Source organism: Vulpes lagopus, chromosome 17 (assembly GCF_018345385.1).
Source record: "Vulpes lagopus strain Blue_001 chromosome 17, ASM1834538v1, whole genome shotgun sequence".
In the NCBI taxonomy this organism is placed as follows: Eukaryota; Metazoa; Chordata; class Mammalia; order Carnivora; family Canidae; genus Vulpes; species Vulpes lagopus.
The window spans coordinates 26,063,258-26,081,775 of record NC_054840.1 but is presented as its reverse complement, the minus strand read 5'-3'; the positions used below and the strand labels follow the sequence as shown (position 1 = coordinate 26,081,775).

At 41.1% G+C, this 18,518-nt stretch overlaps 1 protein-coding gene across 3 annotated transcripts in view; it reads right to left on the bottom strand.

The window, feature by feature from the left end:
* Positions 1–14,898, bottom strand: part of MCCC1 (methylcrotonyl-CoA carboxylase subunit 1) — a 52,763-nt gene extending 37,865 nt beyond the window's left edge. Inside the window, exons 1-7 of one of the 3 annotated variants that reach the window (XM_041731526.1) lie at positions 14,709–14,898; positions 10,926–10,972; positions 8,933–9,069; positions 5,041–5,136; positions 2,619–2,740; positions 2,044–2,191; positions 1,834–1,955 (exon numbers count right to left, since the gene is read on the bottom strand). In XM_041731526.1, coding sequence (XP_041587460.1) covers positions 1,834–1,955; positions 2,044–2,191; positions 2,619–2,740; positions 5,041–5,136; positions 8,933–9,069; positions 10,926–10,972; positions 14,709–14,797 — 761 coding nt within the window. In that variant the 5' untranslated portion in view covers positions 14,798–14,898. Of the gene's footprint in view, positions 1–1,833; positions 1,956–2,043; positions 2,192–2,618; positions 2,741–5,040; positions 5,137–8,932; positions 9,070–10,925; positions 10,973–14,703 lie in introns of those variants that run through there. The other 2 variants (XM_041731527.1, XM_041731528.1) reach the window with 2 other exon arrangements.
* Positions 14,899–18,518: the final 3,620 nt, after the last annotated feature.

Sequence of the window (18,518 nt, the reverse complement as noted above, 5' to 3'; positions counted from 1 at the left end):
CGGTTCTGAAAGGAACACCTACTAGGAACACAACACAGCTCTTTTCTGAGTTCTCAGAAGTTGGAAACACTTATTCTTTTGGCAGCTTACAAGGGAAACTTTTTGAGGATCTGTGTTCTGTTATGATTTCTGTAAGTGATCATATGGCTCTCTTTCTGACTAATCTTTTTTCTGTGCTACTTTATCTAACTTAGAGATTCTGAAGCACACTGTCTGAGAACCAGGAGGTGCACCAAATCCCAGCTGTTCCCGTTCAGCCACTGCTGGGATCTGGCTAGAGAGACAGATACAGTTGGAGTCTACCAAGACGGCCTTGATATTTTCTAAGAGTTCTACAGTTTTTATTTTCCTATTTGCATTTTTAATCCATCTAGAATATATATTGAGTTCGAAGTAAGAAAGGAATCAGATTTCTTTTTTTATCCTCCAAAATAGTACACTTTGAAGACTGTTTGCTAGCCCAGCCTTCCATGTAAGCTCTATAGTTCTGAACAGATTTATAAAACATCTTCATATGGCCTTTCCTGAGTTACAAGCACCACCTTGACAATCTTCTGACACTCCATTAACTCAACAGGTAATTATTTAGCAACATACAAAACAGCATAATTATGACATTAAAATGTCATATTACTAGAAAATACAAAATGAATATATACAGAAATACTATTACTTGTATTAGGAGAATGAGATTATGAGTGACTTTTGTTTTCCATTTTCTGTATTTTCCACATTTGTAATGTATTTATATTACTTCTATATTTCAAAAGATATCATTGTTGATGCTTGTCATGAAGAAAGTAGCATGCCAGGTGATATATAGAGGAAAATAAAAGTAAATGTACTACCAGGTCTTTGATTCCTGGGAGTCCTAGCTATTGGGCAAACAAATTACAATGTGAGGTAATATATAGCTAACGTTCCACATGTAAAGAATTTACATCTTCAAAAAAATCTATGAAACAAGAAACTTTTATAGTCAATATCTTATTTTAAGCAATACACATAAAAAATTGCAGAAAATGAAAACATTTGAAATTCACATGGCATTTGTTACAGTGGTACCTAGAAAAGCAGTTTAGTAGTAGCTTAGAGTGTGAATTCTGAATTCAAATCCCAATTTTACCACTTCCCAGCTGGGAGACTTCAAGCAAGTCATATGACCACTCTGTTCCTCAGGGTCTTCACCTGCAAAATGGGAATAGGGCCTATCTACAGGATTGTTACAGGACTTAGACTAGAATTAGGACAGCAAAATTATTTAATATATGTAAATGCTTAGATTGTGGCAAATGGTTAAATATGATATACAGGTGAGATGTTAGTATTATTGGTCAACACTATCAATTCAACTTAGGTATCTAGTCCCAATTTCTGAGCATCTCAACCGATGCTTACAGACTTTCATAAAACTAAATTTCTTAGAAGAATTTTTTTATTTTGAAAAAAACCCCTACATTCCATCAACAAGAAATGGATTGAATACATTAATGGTACATCTATATCATGGATTTATTAAGCCCAATAAAAAGTATAGACCTACATTTACTGACATGGAAAGATGGCTCTGATGTCATATTAGCATGTGATACTATATAAGACTAAACTCACTGTACTTCTGAATGTATTTTGTATTCTGTGTGTATATGTATTTCTATTCCCCTAGGAAATACTTGGAGGAATGCACATCTTATACATTAAGTGGTTACATCAGGGGGGTGGGATAATGTACTATGGTACTATTAGAACTTTATATTTCATATAATTTACATGCATTTCATTTATAATTTAATTTTAAAAAGCTAAGTCAGAAAAAAAAAAAGGTGAACCCACCTTGGCGTGTCCACAAACTTCTCAATCAGCATCGCATCATCATTGAAAGACTTCTTAGCTTCTCTCCGTGCTGATTCTAACTGCTCTTGAAATTCTTCCTCAGATCTAACGATCCTCATCCCCTAAGATGGCAAGATAGTTAGGACTACAACCTAAATAAAACAAAGAAGCCTAGCCTGAAATGAAAAACACGAGCACGCACAATCTTACTTTTCCTCCTCCACCACGGACGGCTTTAATCATGACAGGATAACCGATTCTCCCCGCGTGCTCCCTCAGGCACTGGTCTGACTGGTCCTCGCCATGATAACCTTCCACGACAGGCACTCCGGCAGCAGCCATAATGGATTTGGATGTGCTTTTGAACAAAAAAAGTAAGATGTTTTGATTCTATGAGTTATTTCATAGAAGGGAAATACAGAAACGGCCCAGTCTATAAGTACAATGGAACTTTAAAAATAACATCCTCTAGGTAAAGAAAACACTATACAGTCTGAGACAACAAATATTAACACAAATATTAAAATATTAGGTTTTCTGTGATAACTAGGAATCCAGTTTTTCATGTGATAGCTCTTCCCACCTTGTTTTTAATCCCTAAAACTAACTCATACATTGATTAGAAACCCTAAGTAGATGAACATTTTCTGTAACTCGCTGGAGTGGCAGATGAATAACTTATGCCTATGACAACCAAAGGTTATAATGATCATATCTATTACAGGTTGCAGAAACTATTTCAAATGACCTTTCTATGGTCATATTTAAAAGATATAAATTCATACCTCTTTATACCCATGTCTTTAATTGCAGATGAAGGAGGACCTACAAAAATAATTCCTTCTTGTTTACACAGTTCGGCAAATTCCATGTTTTCTGAAAGAAAACCATATCCTGGATGGATAGCCTAGAAGTGCAAATGAAAGGACAAAGTTACTAGCACTTCATGGGCACACTTTGTGATGCAGGGGATGTCGTCTTCCTCTCAGGAAGCATCTCCCTACACTGGTGGGAAGTACCCTATGGGCTCTATCAAAATCTGTTTCCAAAGGGATATCTGAAACATTCACACTAAAGTTTTGAAGATTTAACTGAACCAAAAAAATCTGTACTGGGGATCCCTGGGTGGCTCAGCGGTTTGGCACCTGCCTTTGGCCCAGGGTGTGATCCTGGAGTACCGGGATCGAGTCCCGTGTTGGGCTCCCAGCATGAAGCCTGCTTCTCCCTCTGCCTGTGTCTCTGCCTCTCTCTCTCTCTCATGAATAAATGAATAAAATCTTTAAAAATAAAAAAATAATAAGTTTAAAAAAAAGAAAAATCTGTACTTCTTTTTATTGTGGTAATATATACACAACATAAAGTTTACCATTTTAACCACTTTTACTTGTACAGTTCAGTGGCATTACAGTACATTCACAATGCTGTGCAACTATTAACACCATTCATTTCCAGAATGGTGTCATGATCTCAAACAGAGACTGTGTGTACCCATTAAATATTAATTCCACATTCCCTGATAACCTCTATCTTACTGTCTCTATGAATACACAATCTAGGAACCTAATATAAATGGAGTTGTACGATATTTGTCCTTTTTGTGTCTAGCTTATTTCATTGAGTATTACGTTTTCAAGGTTCTTCCATGTTGTAGCATGTATTAGAATTTCATTCGTTTTCATAGATGAATAATAAAACACTGTGTATATTCCACATTTTGGTTTTTTGCTTATCCATTCATCTGTTGATGGATGTGTGGATTGTTTCTAACTTTTGCTTTTGTGAATAACACTGCCATGAACATTGGTATACAAGTACCTGTTTGAGTCCCTGCTTTAAAAAAATATACCTAAGTATGTATCTATAAGTGAAATTGTTCAATTATATAGAAGAATCTATATTTTAATTTAAAATAATACTGCTATTAGGGTAGAGTGTCAATGAATATTTGCAAGCAGGAGTAAAGGGCCCCCAAGTAGCAAGGTGGGGAGTTGTTTACTCTGTCTCCATACAAAGCTGGCCTAGAATTGAAACCATGGTACCCAAAATCTGAAAGGAACACACAATACCTCGTTTATTTTTAGGTCACTATCTGCCAATATCATCTTTCCAGAAAAAAAGCTAAGAAACAAACAAAAAGTCACATATTAGAGTCTATATACACTTAGTGAAGAGGACCTAGTCACTTGCAACTTACTCAGAGTTTTAAGAAATTTATTTGTAAAAAAAAAAGAGAGAGAGAGAGAAATTTATTTGTATGGCTTTTTAGCCCACAGAAGAGGAAAATCAATACCTGGAAAAGAGTAAGATTCCTAAGAGCAAACATATAGCAAAAAGGGAGGATACAAAGGAAAGCAAAAAGCACAACAGTCTTACACGATTTATGAGGAATAAAGCAACTTTCTCTCCAACATCAACAGCCCTGATGGCATTTTTATTCTTTGAAAACAGTAAGTATATATAATGATTATAACCAAAAGAATATAAAAAGAAAAAAGTTCAGCTAACACTATTTCAAAACAGACACATTCAAATGATAGTTATGTTTCAGGGGCTCCTGGGTGGCTCAGTTGATTGAGCAGCCAACTCTTGCTTTTGGCTCAGGTCATGATCTCAGGGTTGTAAGATGGAGCCCCACTTTGGGCTCCATGCAAAGTGTGGAGTCTGCTAGAGATTCTCTTTCCTCTCCCTCTGCCCCTCCCTCTAGTTTATGCGTGTGCTTTCTCTCTCTCTCTTTAAATAAATAAAGAAATAAACATCTTTTAAAAAGCACAAATAGTGGCAATGCTTCAAAATTCAAGAGGTATGCTTCAGGTGTTCGGGAAACTCATATGAATAGAAAACTCACAGCTTAGTGACAGCAAACAACAAAATGCTAGATAATCACATTTTGATGTTAGTTTGATCACAGTTTGATGTCTTTTAAACCAAAGTTTGGGCAGCCCGGGTGGCTCAATGGTTTAGCGCTGCCTGCGGCCCAGGGTGGGATCCTGGAGACCCAGGATCGAGTCTCACATCGGGCTCCCTGCATGGAGTCTGCTTCTCCCTCTGCCTGTGTCTCTGCCTCTCTTTCTCTCTGTGTCTCTGATGAATAAATAAGTAAAATCTTAAAAAAAAAATAAAAATAAAAAATAAAAATGGTAAGCTATTTTGTGTAAGTTGTATAAAACTTACTTGTTTTGCATCATAAATCTCTTCACGAGTTCTTACCTGGGCAGTGGAGATCTTGGCCACTTGAATGATTTTCTCCATTGAAAGGTAGCTCTGCTGCGAGGGAGCTGGGCCAATGGAATATGCCTCATCTGCCTGTTTAAGGAATATTACATGCTTAAAAGATCTTATAACTAGCACACACTAATATACAATAGAACTGCTTCTGGATCATTTGATTATTATAAATAAAAAGACTGGCTCCCCAAGAACAACGCAAGAATTAAGAAATAGAAGGACCAGCTCATGTCTGTTATAAAAATAAGCCAGTTTGGAGTCTTTTGACTGAAGAGGATGTCCAAACTTGATCTTTATGTATAAACCAAACACTTGAGTGAAATAAAATGTCTTTAGGATAGAAAGTAACAGGCATTAATCACAGTATCATCATTAGTAACAATTATAAATGTATCTAATGCCAAAAGTATACAATTTGACAAGAGATAGAACATAAGACAGTTGTATACAGCAAGAAATAAAATTATGAAGCTTACTGAAATTTATATAATTATTCAGGTGTGATTATAAAGCTCTTTCTATACATCTGTGAACTATTTTATATCCTCCTTTAAAACTTTCACATAATCACAGCAGCCCTTGAAGCAGACCAGATAGAAAACATCACTCACATATTCAGAGACTTACTGAATGCCTACTATGTGCCACACTTGAGGTGGGCACTGCCTGTACAACAGGACATGAATGTCACTGTCTGGAGGGAGAGAGACATCAAACATACATTCACACACTTGATGACAACTGTGATAAAGGCCGTGAAGGAAAAAACTAGGACACAACGTAAGTGAGGACAAAGACAGCAGGCCTGAGGGTGCTCAGGGAAAAGCAGGGAGGGAAGATCAGGGGCTCTTCCAGCATGACCAGGACTTGGTCAGGCAAATGGGTGGAGGATTTAAGAGCTGGGAACAGGAATGGAGATGAGAACAAGCCTTCCACACAAAGAAAGCAACATAGATGAAGGTCCTGAGCTGCAAAGAAACCTGCCCTGTCTGAAGGACTGAGAGAGGCTTGTGTGGCTAGAGCCCAGTGAGCAAGCGGTCAGGGTCCAGAGATGTGGTTAGACAGACCAGGGAGCACACGTTTCACACAGCCTCATGGGAGATTACAGCTTTGGCTTTTTTCCCAAGGGAATACATAATGAGGTTTTCTAGGTAGTGTTTCTTTTTTTTTTAAGATTTTATTTATTTATTCATGAGAGACACAGAAAGAGGCAGAGACATAGGCAGAGGGAGAAGCAGGCTCCTTGTGAGGAACCTGATGCAAGACTTGATCCCAGGACCCCCAGGATCACGACCTTAGCCAAAGGCAGACGTTCAACCACTGAGCCATCCAGGTGCCCCAAGTGGTGTTACTTGTTTTTAAACTTTTAATTCCACAACACATAAATCCATTCTTAGTCTAAAGAATGTGAACAATGATACAAAGACAAAGGAGCCTTTGGGCAATGCCCTTCTCCCTCACTCCAAATCTCTTCCAAATAGAGCTACTATGATCCATTTGGGACATATTTTTCCATATCCATATTCTTATTTATTTGTATATATTTACATAAACACATACAATTGTAGTTTTTGTTTTTATACGAACAGGATCAAACATCTATAATCGCTTTTCTCATAACCAGTATATCTTGGGAGCTCTTTCCTTGCTAGTACACATGTCTACCTCATTTTTATAACTGCATAATGTTCCACAGATGGAGGTCCCACAGTTCATTTAATTATGTACCTCTGAACATTTAGGTCATAATGGCAAAAAACTGGATGCTGGTAGCAGTTTTGTACACACTTTATTGGCCCAAACATAGGAGTTATGTCTCTGGACAGAGATTTAGAGGAGCATGTGCTGGTCTGGGTGAAGGATATAACATTTTAATAGCTCCTGGTTAATCATTTCTTGAAATGGTTATCACCAACATACATTTCCATCAACATACAAATTTTTTTCATTCATTCATTCATTCATTCACTCATTCATTCATTCATGAGACACACAGAGAAAGAGAGAGAGGCAGAGACACAGGCAGAGGGGGAAGCAGGCTCCATGCAGGAAGCCTGATGTGGGACTCGATCCTGGGTCTCCAGGATCACACCCTGGGCCGAAGGTGGCACTAAACTGCTGAGCCACGGGCTGCCCAACATACAAATTTTTAACTCCATTATAACCACCACTGAATACTATCCATCTTTTAAATTCTTGCTAATCCATTAGATGATTTAAAAAGGTTTAAGGCAGGGATCCCTGGGTGGCGCAGCGGTTTAGCGCCTGCCTTTGGCCCAGGGCGTGATCCTGGAGACCCGGGATCGAATCCCACGTCGGGCTCCCGGTGCATGGAGCCTGCTTCTCCCTCTGCCTGTGTCTCTGCCTCTCTCGCTCTCTCTGTGTGACTATCATAAATAAATAAAAAAAAAAAATTTAAAAAAAAAAAAAAAAAAAAAGGTTTAAGGCATTTAAAGCAGAGGAGCACCATGAAAAAATCTGATTTTCCGCTATTAGCCTGGCTGAAATGTAGACCATACCATGGGAGTGGTCAAAAAGCAAGTAGGGAGACCACTTAGGAGGCTGTGGCACCACCTGGCAAAGGTGATGGTGGTCCTGACTCAAGGTACCAGTGGTAGAGGGCAGAAAGAAGTGGAAAGAAGTGTTTGGGAAACAGAATAAACAGCACCAGGTGACTGCCTAGATGGGGAAGGGGAAGGATGTTGAGTGGTGGGAAGAAAGAAGATGTTCAAAGACTCCCAGATCTCTGGCATTATGGTTTTTATGTCAATGGTGTTGCCATCTGCTGGGTTAGGGAAGTCGGCAGGAAAAGCAGATTCACTACAGATCAAAGTCATGAGTTCAATTTCAGGCATATTAGTTTGGCATCTGTGACACATCCACGTGGAGATGCTGAGTAGGCAGCTGGATTACTGGTATCACATTCAAAAGAAAGTCTGGGCTCGAAATAGAAATTTGGAAGTATCTAGCAAAGCCATAGGAACAGATGAAATGATCTAAAGTGAGAGCATACAGTGAAAAAGGAAAAAGATGGAAGATGCTTAAAAAGGTAAGAGGACTCCAGAGGGCAGGAGAACAACTAGCCTTGGACAGGACAAGGACAGACAGACATGGCAAAGATTCTATGGCAGGAAGTGCAGTTCTTCTTCCTCTGTGAATCAAGATCATCAGTTGAGAATAGGTGGGTAGAGGGAAAGTCAGAGGCTGCGATGGAGCAAAGCAGGTTTGAGTTGGTCACTATACAGAATGAGAAAGAAAAGTGGCCAGAGAGCCCATGGGCCTGCCACGCAGTGCTGAAGGCCTAGCTGAGGCTGGCTACGATAAATTTCTGTCACTACTCAGAGTCTTGCTGCAGGCATAAAAAAGACCAAGAGCTGAATTCAGCCATGGTTCTGGCTGGTGATTAATAAATAGCTAGTAACAAGTGGTAACACTCAGGGGAATGGGATTCTTTTAGTTATAATTTAATAGTTAAGCCAGGGCTCAGAAACATTAAGTGGCTCATCAAAGATCCCTTGGCCAGTAAGTGATAGTTGCTAAGACTGGAACCTGGATCCTTCTTTACATCAGGGATCTGGATATGTGGAACTTAAAGTATGATCTGTGGCCACATACTGTGAACTGTTTTAACCAACCCTTGAGGAGACAGGACTTTGTCCATAGTCAACTACATGACTAAACACACTGTTTAGTTCAATTGGTGTTGTATTTAGAAAACGTTCCCTACAGGGATTATCAGTGAGCAGTTTGAACTTGCCCACTTATGTCCTGTTAACACTAGCAAACATAAACTGCCAATATAAAGAAGTAAAATACCAACACAAAAAAAATCCAATCACTTACAAAATTTGACTTTCAGTTTTTAACAACATACCATCTCTACATGCATGGAATTCCTGTCGGCCTCACTATACACAGCTGCAGATCGTATACCCATTTTTTTGGCTGTTCGGATTACCCTGCAGGCAATTTCTCCTCTGTTTGCAATGAGGAGCTTGGTAATGTTTCGTCCTGTTTAAAACACCATGAAAATCATATACAAATGTTACTGGAAAGCAAAGAACAAGAAAGCGAAATAAATATTCCATGCTATTAATCAGCTGATAAACATTTGTTTTGGTAAAATCAGTATAGCAGAGCCTCAAATAACCACTTTAACTAATATTACTGCATTTTTTCCCTCTTCACTGAAATTCAAGATGCCCTTACTAACATCAACTCCTAAATTACTAAGCTTTTTCAACTTTAAAATGAAAAGATGCTTCAATATGCCAAAGGTCAAATTATAATAGCCAAAAATCCCTCTCATAGTTAACAGTAATTAATCTTTCCTAAACACTTTTTATGCCTCAGGACCTGTGCTAAAGACTCAATTTGGACTTAAATCTTCACAATAATCCTGTGAAGTAGATACTATTATTATTATACATCAATTTTAAAGATAAAGAAACTACCATTCAAAGAAATAGCACTTTCTTGAAATTATATAGTTGAAAGAAACAGCAGATCCAGGATTCGAACCCAGGTTAGCTTCACTCCAGAAGCTTAATTCCCAGTCACTCCACTCCACTGCCTCTATCCCCCCGTACACATACTCAGGGATGTGTAGTTCCCTTGCAACATCACTGAGGACCATGCCAGTTCATTGGTACCAGTGCCAGAATGACATGTTATTGTATTAATGTGTAAAATGTAACTCTATCATCATACATGAAATAAATGTTCCTTGGCAGTTTATAGTAGTTATTTTTCTCAAAAAATAAGGTTATATAATAGAAAACAATGTTTTTCTATGGGGATGTATAGAGCCTGAGGTGTCACAACTCACAGGAGCTCCTGGGTTGATGTATGTATATGTGTGTTGCAGGGAGGAAACTATGTCTAATCAACCAGAAGTTACACTTATATATGTTTTGTAGGGATCCCTGGGTGGCGCAGCGGTTTGGCGCCTGCCTTTGGCCCAGGGCGCGATCCTGGAGACCCGGGATCGAATCCCACATCGGGCTCCCAGTGCATGGAGCCTGCTTCTCCCTCTGCCTATGTCTCTGCCTCTCTCTCTGTGACTATCATAAATTAATTAATTAATTAATTAATTAATTAAAAATATATATATATATGTTTTGTAGTTGATAACTCCATGTAAAATTTTTTAAAAGATTTTATTATTTATTTATTTGACAGAAAGAGAGAGAGAGTACAAGCAGGGGGAGCAGCAAGGTAGCAGGGAGAGGGAGAAGAAGACTCCCCACTGAGCAGAGACATGGTGCTTAATCCCAGGACCCCAAGATCATGACCTGAGATGAAGGCAGATGCTTAACTGGCTGAACCACCCAGGCACCCCTCCATGTAAAATTTTATTTGAAAAAACATTCAGGGGAGCCTGGGTGGCTCACCTGGTTAAGCATCTGCCTTCAACTCAGGTCATGATCCCAGGGTCCTGGGATGGAGCCCCAAGTCGAGCTCTCCACTCAGTGGGGAGCCTGCTTCTCCCTCTGCCCCTTACCCTACTCATGCTTGCTCTCTCTTTCAAATAAAGTAAAATCTTAAAAAAACAACATTCTGCTACTTAACAGAACTATTTTAAAGCACTGATTTAGACCATCATAGTTATGCCTTTCCAGTTCACTACAGTAAAGATGATCAAAGAGGCAGAAATAACAAATGTAAATGTTCTCAATTATTTCTGTATACGTTTTAGACTCAACAAGAGAGATCTGACATAAAAAGAAACCATGATTCAATCTTATTAAGAAAATGATCATGAAAATCCCAAACTTCAAAAGTATATGAGAACTAATTCTATGTACACAAATTAAGGAATTAAACACTTCACAATCTGAAGCAAAGCCAGAGAGCAGAGACCGTACCTGTGGTTGTTGCATACTTCACGCTTCTCTGCTTCCAAGTCCATCTCCTATCAAACGAAACAGAACGGAATTATAATTAAATAGAATACACAAGATTAGTTGTTGTTTCAAAAGAATCAAAAAATTTTGAAACTTGAAACCAAGTCCAGATATGACTTTTGTTAAGCCTAAAGACTACAAAGTGACTTAATGAGACTTTCTTTGTGGCAAGAAAATTACTCTAGAAACCGGAAGTTACAGTTCTAGCTGTTGTCCTTGGCACTGGTGTCCTTGAATGGATCACCTCACCTGCTTGCTCCAGAGGCTGGCATGTGGTCAGAGTCACTAACAGTGAGAAAGTCAAGGTACTTCAAGATCATCCAGTTCAGCTTTTTCACACTTTTTTTTTTAAGATTTTATTTATTTATTCATGACAGACGGAGAGAGAGAGGCAGAGACACAGGCAGAGGGAGAAGCAGGCTCCATGCAGGGAGCCTGACGCGGGACTCCAGGATCACACCCTGGGCCAAAGGCGGTGCCAAACCACTGGGCCACCCGGGCTGCCCTTTTTCACGCTCTTTTGACTAGCACCCAAGGTAAAAACTCTGTTTGACTTCACAAGCTGGTACACACACAAAACAGAGGTTTCATGACAGAAGATTCTCCCTGCATTTTGATACTTTCAGTTCTATTATAGTTTATTAAGTAAAATATGCCAAACTACAGTTTGAAAAAATGCTAATCTAATTCAACTCCTGATAAGACAGGTTTGAACAATTCAGCTGGGAGAAATAAAGAGAAGGAGCTGGTCCGGGGCAGCAGACAGAAGCTAGCTGTGGGGCCCAGAGAGCCCTCACCTAACCCACCAGCTGCTGGTGACCCCAGGTAGGTCTCTTTACATCAGGGTGGCCCCCTAGTGCAAAACCATGAATAGTAAGATTCTGTAGGAGGGGTTGAGCTTTGGAGGGTATGGTAACTGTGGTAACATCTAAGATTACCCCCCCCACCCCCACCCCCGCTCTAATACCCAATTTTCACTTTACAACTCATACTTCAGTGTCCTCACAGAAGACAGGAAACTCCAACAGGTGCTCCTGAAGAGACTTCTCCGTTTTCAAGGTATACAGGTTAAGCTGAGGCCTCGTATTAATGAGAAATGGAGAACCAGGGAGGCTAAATGACTTGTTTGAGGTGTCTTAACTAGATAGAAGTTCATTAAGGCCTAAAACAATTTTTAAGTTCCATGATACCTATGGATACAGCAAGTCACAAAACTGTAACCAAGAGCTGACAAAAGCAGGCCACACTCACTTTGGGAATAAAAAAGCATAATGCCCATCAGGTGTCAGCTAAAAAGAATACACTGGGGAAAACAACAAACGGCAGAAGGAATTCTACCTTTGTCTTTTCCAACCATAACTGGAAGATTTGGCAAAAGTATGGTTGTAAAGAACTTACCATTTCAGATCATTTACAAAGCAGGTGATAAAACGCATAATGTACATGAGATACTAGGCAACTGATAAGTGCGTGTAGCGTCCATGCTGTGTATATGATTAAGTACCCGCCCAGGACTAGCCCTTCCCTGGGGCAGAGGTGCCCGAGGCGGGATTACTACCGGGTGCCCCGCAGTCCTTGGCTCCCATGCACACTCAGTCAGATAACTGACGCCCATGAAGGGTCTGTGGGAAGACTCACAGCTTGGGCATTTGGGTTCCACGCAACAGCTTCCTCGGGAGGCTACTGCTTTCCCACATCTTTCCAATTCAACCGACCCCACTCTCTTGATTTTTAAGGACAAATATCATTTTTCCTTATCATTAAAAGGTATCTCTGTAGTTCATAGCATCTTCTCATCACATTCTTCAGATAGGGTTTGTTTTTCAAATTAGATTCAAGGCCTGGCCTGCACAGATGTATCTAAAAAATGGCTGCTTCTTGGTAAACCCAGCTTAAGACTCTGATTAAGTTTCAAGGCCAATGTTGAACTAAAGTTTTCTTTTGCCATTTTAGTCAAGACACAGTCACATACATACACGCCATTTAAGATAATCCTCTATCCCAATGATTTTTTTTTTTAAGATTTACTTATTTGTTTATTCATGAGGTACACAGAGAGAGGCAGAGACATAGGCAGAGTGAGAAGCAGGCTCCCTGTGGAGAGCCTGATAAGGGACTGAGCCAAAGGCAGATGCTCAACCATGGGGCCACCCAGATGCCCCATGATGGGTTTTGTTGTTGTTGTTGTTGTTGTTTGTTTTTAAATTCATGAGAGACACAGAGAGGGGGGGGGGCAGAGAGACAGAGGGAGAAGCAGGCTCCATGCAGGGAGCCTGATGTGGGACTCGATCCTGGGTCCCCAGGATCAGGCCCTGGGCTGAAGGCGGCGCCAAACCGCTGAGCCACCCGGGCTGCCCCCCCATGATGCTTTTTGATTGGTGTATTCCATCTTTCACCATTATCTAAGCTACAACTTAAAATAATGGCTTAAAAAAAAACAAAAGAAATTCCTTCCACGAGATAATTCCACCCTGATTCAAGGTAACTTCTGTATCAGTTTATTCTCATTTGTAAAATTCCACCACCAGACTTCTTCTCTGAATTGCTAGAGAACAAGACGTGTAACCACCCTCTACAATGATAAGATTTGTAATTCCTTATGCCATTAACCACTCTAACATTTTCCAGGATGACAGCTACTTGAGAACAGCTCTATAGGGAAGATTTGAGAGGGAGAGGGAAGAGAGAGAAAATGGGTCTGTGCAATATCCTGAAGAGCCCTAGAAACCTAAAAAAAGAAAAATGAGGAGATCATCAACTGTTCTATTTAACTCCAGGGCTAGATATACAATCAAGTAACTGAAATCTAAGTATCTCTACAGTAACTTGTGGGAAATTAAAGCAAGCGCAAAACTTGACCCAAATGGGTGTCTTGCAAAGGCTGCATTTATGGATTCTTAGGCACCCTCTTTCCATGCATTAGCTTATTCAATTCACACAATTTTAGGTGCTCGTATTATCTCCTCTAGGAAGAGCATCATCACTTCCTCCTAGGTAAGTAGATTGAAGCACTGCCCTGCCCAACCTGCCCAAGGTTGCTCACACAGCTGGTGAGTAGCAAAGCTGAGCTCCCAGGCTTCTGGCTGCAGTCTGAGCGCCCTTCAGCGTGAAGCTATGTTGTCTCTGCAGAATGGAGGAGGAGGTGGGGAGGAGGATGAAAAGAGCAAAGCAAGACGGAGAAGCCTGCTACCCGGAAACCTGAGGGCGTCTCCACTGCCAAAGCTATTGTCCGTTGAAGCTGACGGCTCAAAATCTGAAACTGATCTGGACTCGGGTTACTTAGCCTGCCTCCAAGAACTTTTGAGCAAACAGCCGCTCGGCTCCCTGGAAGGTAAATTTGCTTTTGTTAACCTGATGCACTCCCGCTCGGGGAACGCGGCGGGAGCACGAGGTTAACGGCAGCAGCCGTGCAAGCGTCGCTCTGGCCCCCGCAGCGAGGCGCGCGCGGGCGCCGCAGCCAGCCGCCCCTCCCCCAGCCTCAAAAATGGGGGAAAAAAGAAAAAAAAAAAAAAGGCAGACAGAGGGCTGCAGGGTGGAGATGGGAAAGGGGGAGGAAAAGGAAGGACCGGGTGTGCAGAGGTCCCCGTCCCGGTGCCCAGACTGAAAGCAGAACACCCCGAAAGGGGCTGCGGCTTCCTCCCGTCCTCGCCCCGGCCCGTCGTCGCCCTCCACTCCCGGTCCCCGCGCCCCCCGCGCCCCCCGCGGCCCCAGACGCGGCCCCACCGCCCCTCCACCTCACCTTACCCAGGCGCCAGCAGCAGGCTCGGGACTCGCAGCCACCGGTTCCTCTCCGCCGCCACCAGCAGCACCGACGCCGCAGAGGCTGCGGCCATGGCCCTTCAGCTCGGCGGCTGTCCCACTCCTCCGTACACACGCCGCTTCCCACTCACTGCGAAACCGGCCTCCGCTCCGCGAGTCTATTGGCTCCCACGGGCTACCGTCCAGGTCTGAGTCAGGCGCTCGGGAGTGTCTCCATCTGGACCAATCACAGAACAGAGCAGGGCTTCGACGGCGATGATTGGCCAGTCGGCCCTCGGGGGTGTGGTCCCGCACCTCCCACCCGGTGGGTGTGGCGCCTACGCAACGTAAGGTTGACTCGTCGGCCTCCGCGCCGCGGGGCCTGGTTGCTATTTCTGTGGGTCCCGCAGGGTTCCCTGGTGCTCCCTGCGCCTCCAGGAGAACCCGCCTCTTGACCTTTACCACCGAAGCCGTGAGAAAGTGGTGGAGGCGGAGTTCTGGGGGGAAAGTCACAGGCGGTGAGGAGCAGGACACGTCATGGTCTGGTGTTCTCAAGGCAGGGAAGAAAGAACCGGAAATAAATTACTAAAATAACATTTAAAAAGTTGAAGCCGCCCGAGCTTTTTTTTTTTTTTTTTTTTAAATAAGTGTTTTGGTTGAGGGGTGCCTGGATGGCTCAGTGGGTTAAGCTTCAGACTCTTGATTTTGGCTCAGGTCACGGTCTCGGGCTCCAGAGATGGAGCCCAGCGTGGGGCTCCTGCTCAGCGGGAGCATCTGCTGGAGCATCTCCCTCTCCCCCTCAACCCCTCCCCTCCTTCGAGAGTGCTCTCTCTCTCTCTCAAAAAAAATAAAAATAATGAAAGATAAATAAGTTTTAGTGCACTACTGGGAAATAGAGGAAGTCAAAACTGAAATTGCAGAATATCCAGAAAATAAAAATACTGGAAACACTACATACAGATGCTTCTTTGGACATAGTAAAGGCAGGGCTCAGAAGCAAATTCTTAGCGGAAGTAAAACAATCCTCCAACTCAAGGGTTAAAAAGGACACAAAAATAAACATAAGGAAAGCAGAGTAAAGAAATTAGTAACAATGAAAAAAGAAATTAATGAATTAAGAAAACTCACATTAACGAATAAATCCAGAGGTTAGAATAGTTAATCAGAAGTAAATGGGGAAAAATGCACATTTGCCATGATAAAAAAAAAAAATGGGAAGACATCACAGACACAGGAAACAAATTACAGATTTGTAGGAACCTAATTTTACTCAACTTTAAGCAAATAAATTTGAAAACTTGGAGGAAATGAATGATGTTACAAGAAATGATTCAATATTAACATAATTACTAATAGTTTAAAAGAAAAAAATCTTATGTTCATAGATGCTTAACAAGTCATTAGTAAAATTCAACATACATTCAAGATTCTAAGACCCAATAATTCAAGGAGTGGTATTGGGACAAATGGCTAGCTTTCTGGGAAAAAAGTTGGATCCTTCCTTCTCACACCTAAAATAAGTTCTTTTTTTTTTTTTAATTTTTTTTTTTATTTTTTTTTTTTTATGATAGTCACAGAGAGAGAGAGAGAGAGAGGCAGAGACACAGGCGGGGGGAGAAGCAGGCTCCATGCACCGGGAGCCTGATGTGGGATTCGATCCCGGGTCTCCAGGATCGCGCCCTGGGCCAAAGGCAGGCGCCAAACCGCTGCACCACCCAGGGATCCCCCCTAAAATAAGTTCTAAGTGAATAAGAGATTAATATAAAAGATGGAAGCATAAAAGAGCTAGAAGACATTATGGGAGATCTTAAAGAGGGAAAGTTTTTCTAAGTGTAACACAATACTCAAACTATAACGGAAAAAGAATAAAATTCAACTATATATATTTTTTTGAAAATCTGCACAGTAAGATGACATGATACTATACATAGAAACCCCAAAAGACTCTATCCCAAGATTGCTAGAACTCATACAGCAATTTGGCAGTGTGGCAGGATACAAAATCAATGCCCAAAAGTCAGTGGCATTTCTCTACAATAACAATGAGACTGAAGAAAGAGAAATTAAGGAGTCAATCCCATTTACAATTGCACCCAAAAGCAGAAGATACCTAGGAATAAACCTAATCAAAGAGGTAAAGGATCTATACCATAAAAACTACAGAACACTTCTGAAAGAAATTGAGGAAGACACAAAAAAGATGGAAAAATATTTCATGCTCATGGATTGGAAGAATTAATATTGTGAAAATGTCAATGTTACCCAGGGCAATTTACATGTTCAATGCAATCCCTATCAAAATACCATGGACTTTCTTCAGAGACTTGGACCAAATAATCTTAAGATTTGTATGGAATCAGAAAAGACTCTGAATAGCCAGAGAAACATTGAAAAAGAAAACCAATGCTGGGGCATCACAATGCCGGATTTCAAGATGTATTACAGAGCTGTGATCATCAACACCGTATGGTACCGGCACAAAAACAAACACATAGATCAATGGAACAGAACAGAGAATCCAGAAATGGGCCCTCAACTCTATGGTCAACTAATATTCGACAAAGCAGGAAAAAATATTCACTGGAAAAAAGACAGTCTGTTCAATAAATGGTGCTGGGAAATTGGACAGTCACATGCAGAAGAATGAAACTGGATGATTCTCCTACACTATACACAAAGATAAACTGAAAATGGATGAAAGATCTAAATGTGAGACAAGGATCCATCAAAATCCTAGAGGAGAACACAGGCAACATTCTTTTTAAACTTGGCCAAACTTCTTGCAAGATACATCTATGAAGGCAAGGGAAACAACAGCAAAAATGAATTATTGGGACTTAATCAAGATAAAAAGCTTCTGCACAGAAAAAGAAACAGTCAACAAAACTAAAAGACAACCTACAGAATGGGAGAAGATATTTGCAAATGACATATCAAATAAAGGGCTAGTATCCAAGATCTAAAAAGAACTTATTAAACTCAACAGCAAAGAAACAAACAATCCAAACATGAAATGGGCAAGAGACATGATAAAAAATCTCACAGAGAAAGACATAGACATGGCCAACAAGCACATGAGAAAATGCTCCGCATCACTTGCCATCAGAGAAATACAAATAAAAACCACAATGAGAAACCACCTCACACCAGTGAGAATGGTGAAAATTAACAAGACAGGAAATCACAAATGTTGGAGAGGATGTGGAGAAAGGGGAACCCTCTTGCACTGTTGGTGGGAATGTGAACTGGTGCAGCCACTCTGGAAAACTGTGTGGAGGTTCCTCAAAGAGTTAAAAATAGACCTGCCCTACGACCCAGCAATTGCATTGCATTACCCCAAAGATACAGATGCAGTGAAACGCCAAAACATCTGCACTCCAATGTTTATAGCAGCAATGTCCACAATAGCCAAACTGTGGAAGGAGCCTCGGTGTCCATCGAAAGATGAATGGATAAAGAAGCTGTGGTCTATATATACAGTGGAATATTACTCAGCCATTAGAAACGACAAATACCCACCATTTGCTTTGACGTGGATGGAACTGGAGGGTATTATGCTGAGTGAAATAAGTCAATCGGAGAAGGATAAACATTATATGGTCTCATTCATTTGGGGAATATAAAAAATAGTGAAAGGGAATAAAGGGGAAAGGAGAGAAAATGAGTGGGAAATATCAGTGAGGGAGATAGGACATGAGAGACTCCTAACTCTGGGAAATGCACAAGGGGTAGTGGAAAGGGAGGTGGGCGGGGTTTGGGGTGACTGGGTGATGGGCACTGAGGGGGGCACTTGACAGGATGAGCACTGGGTGATAT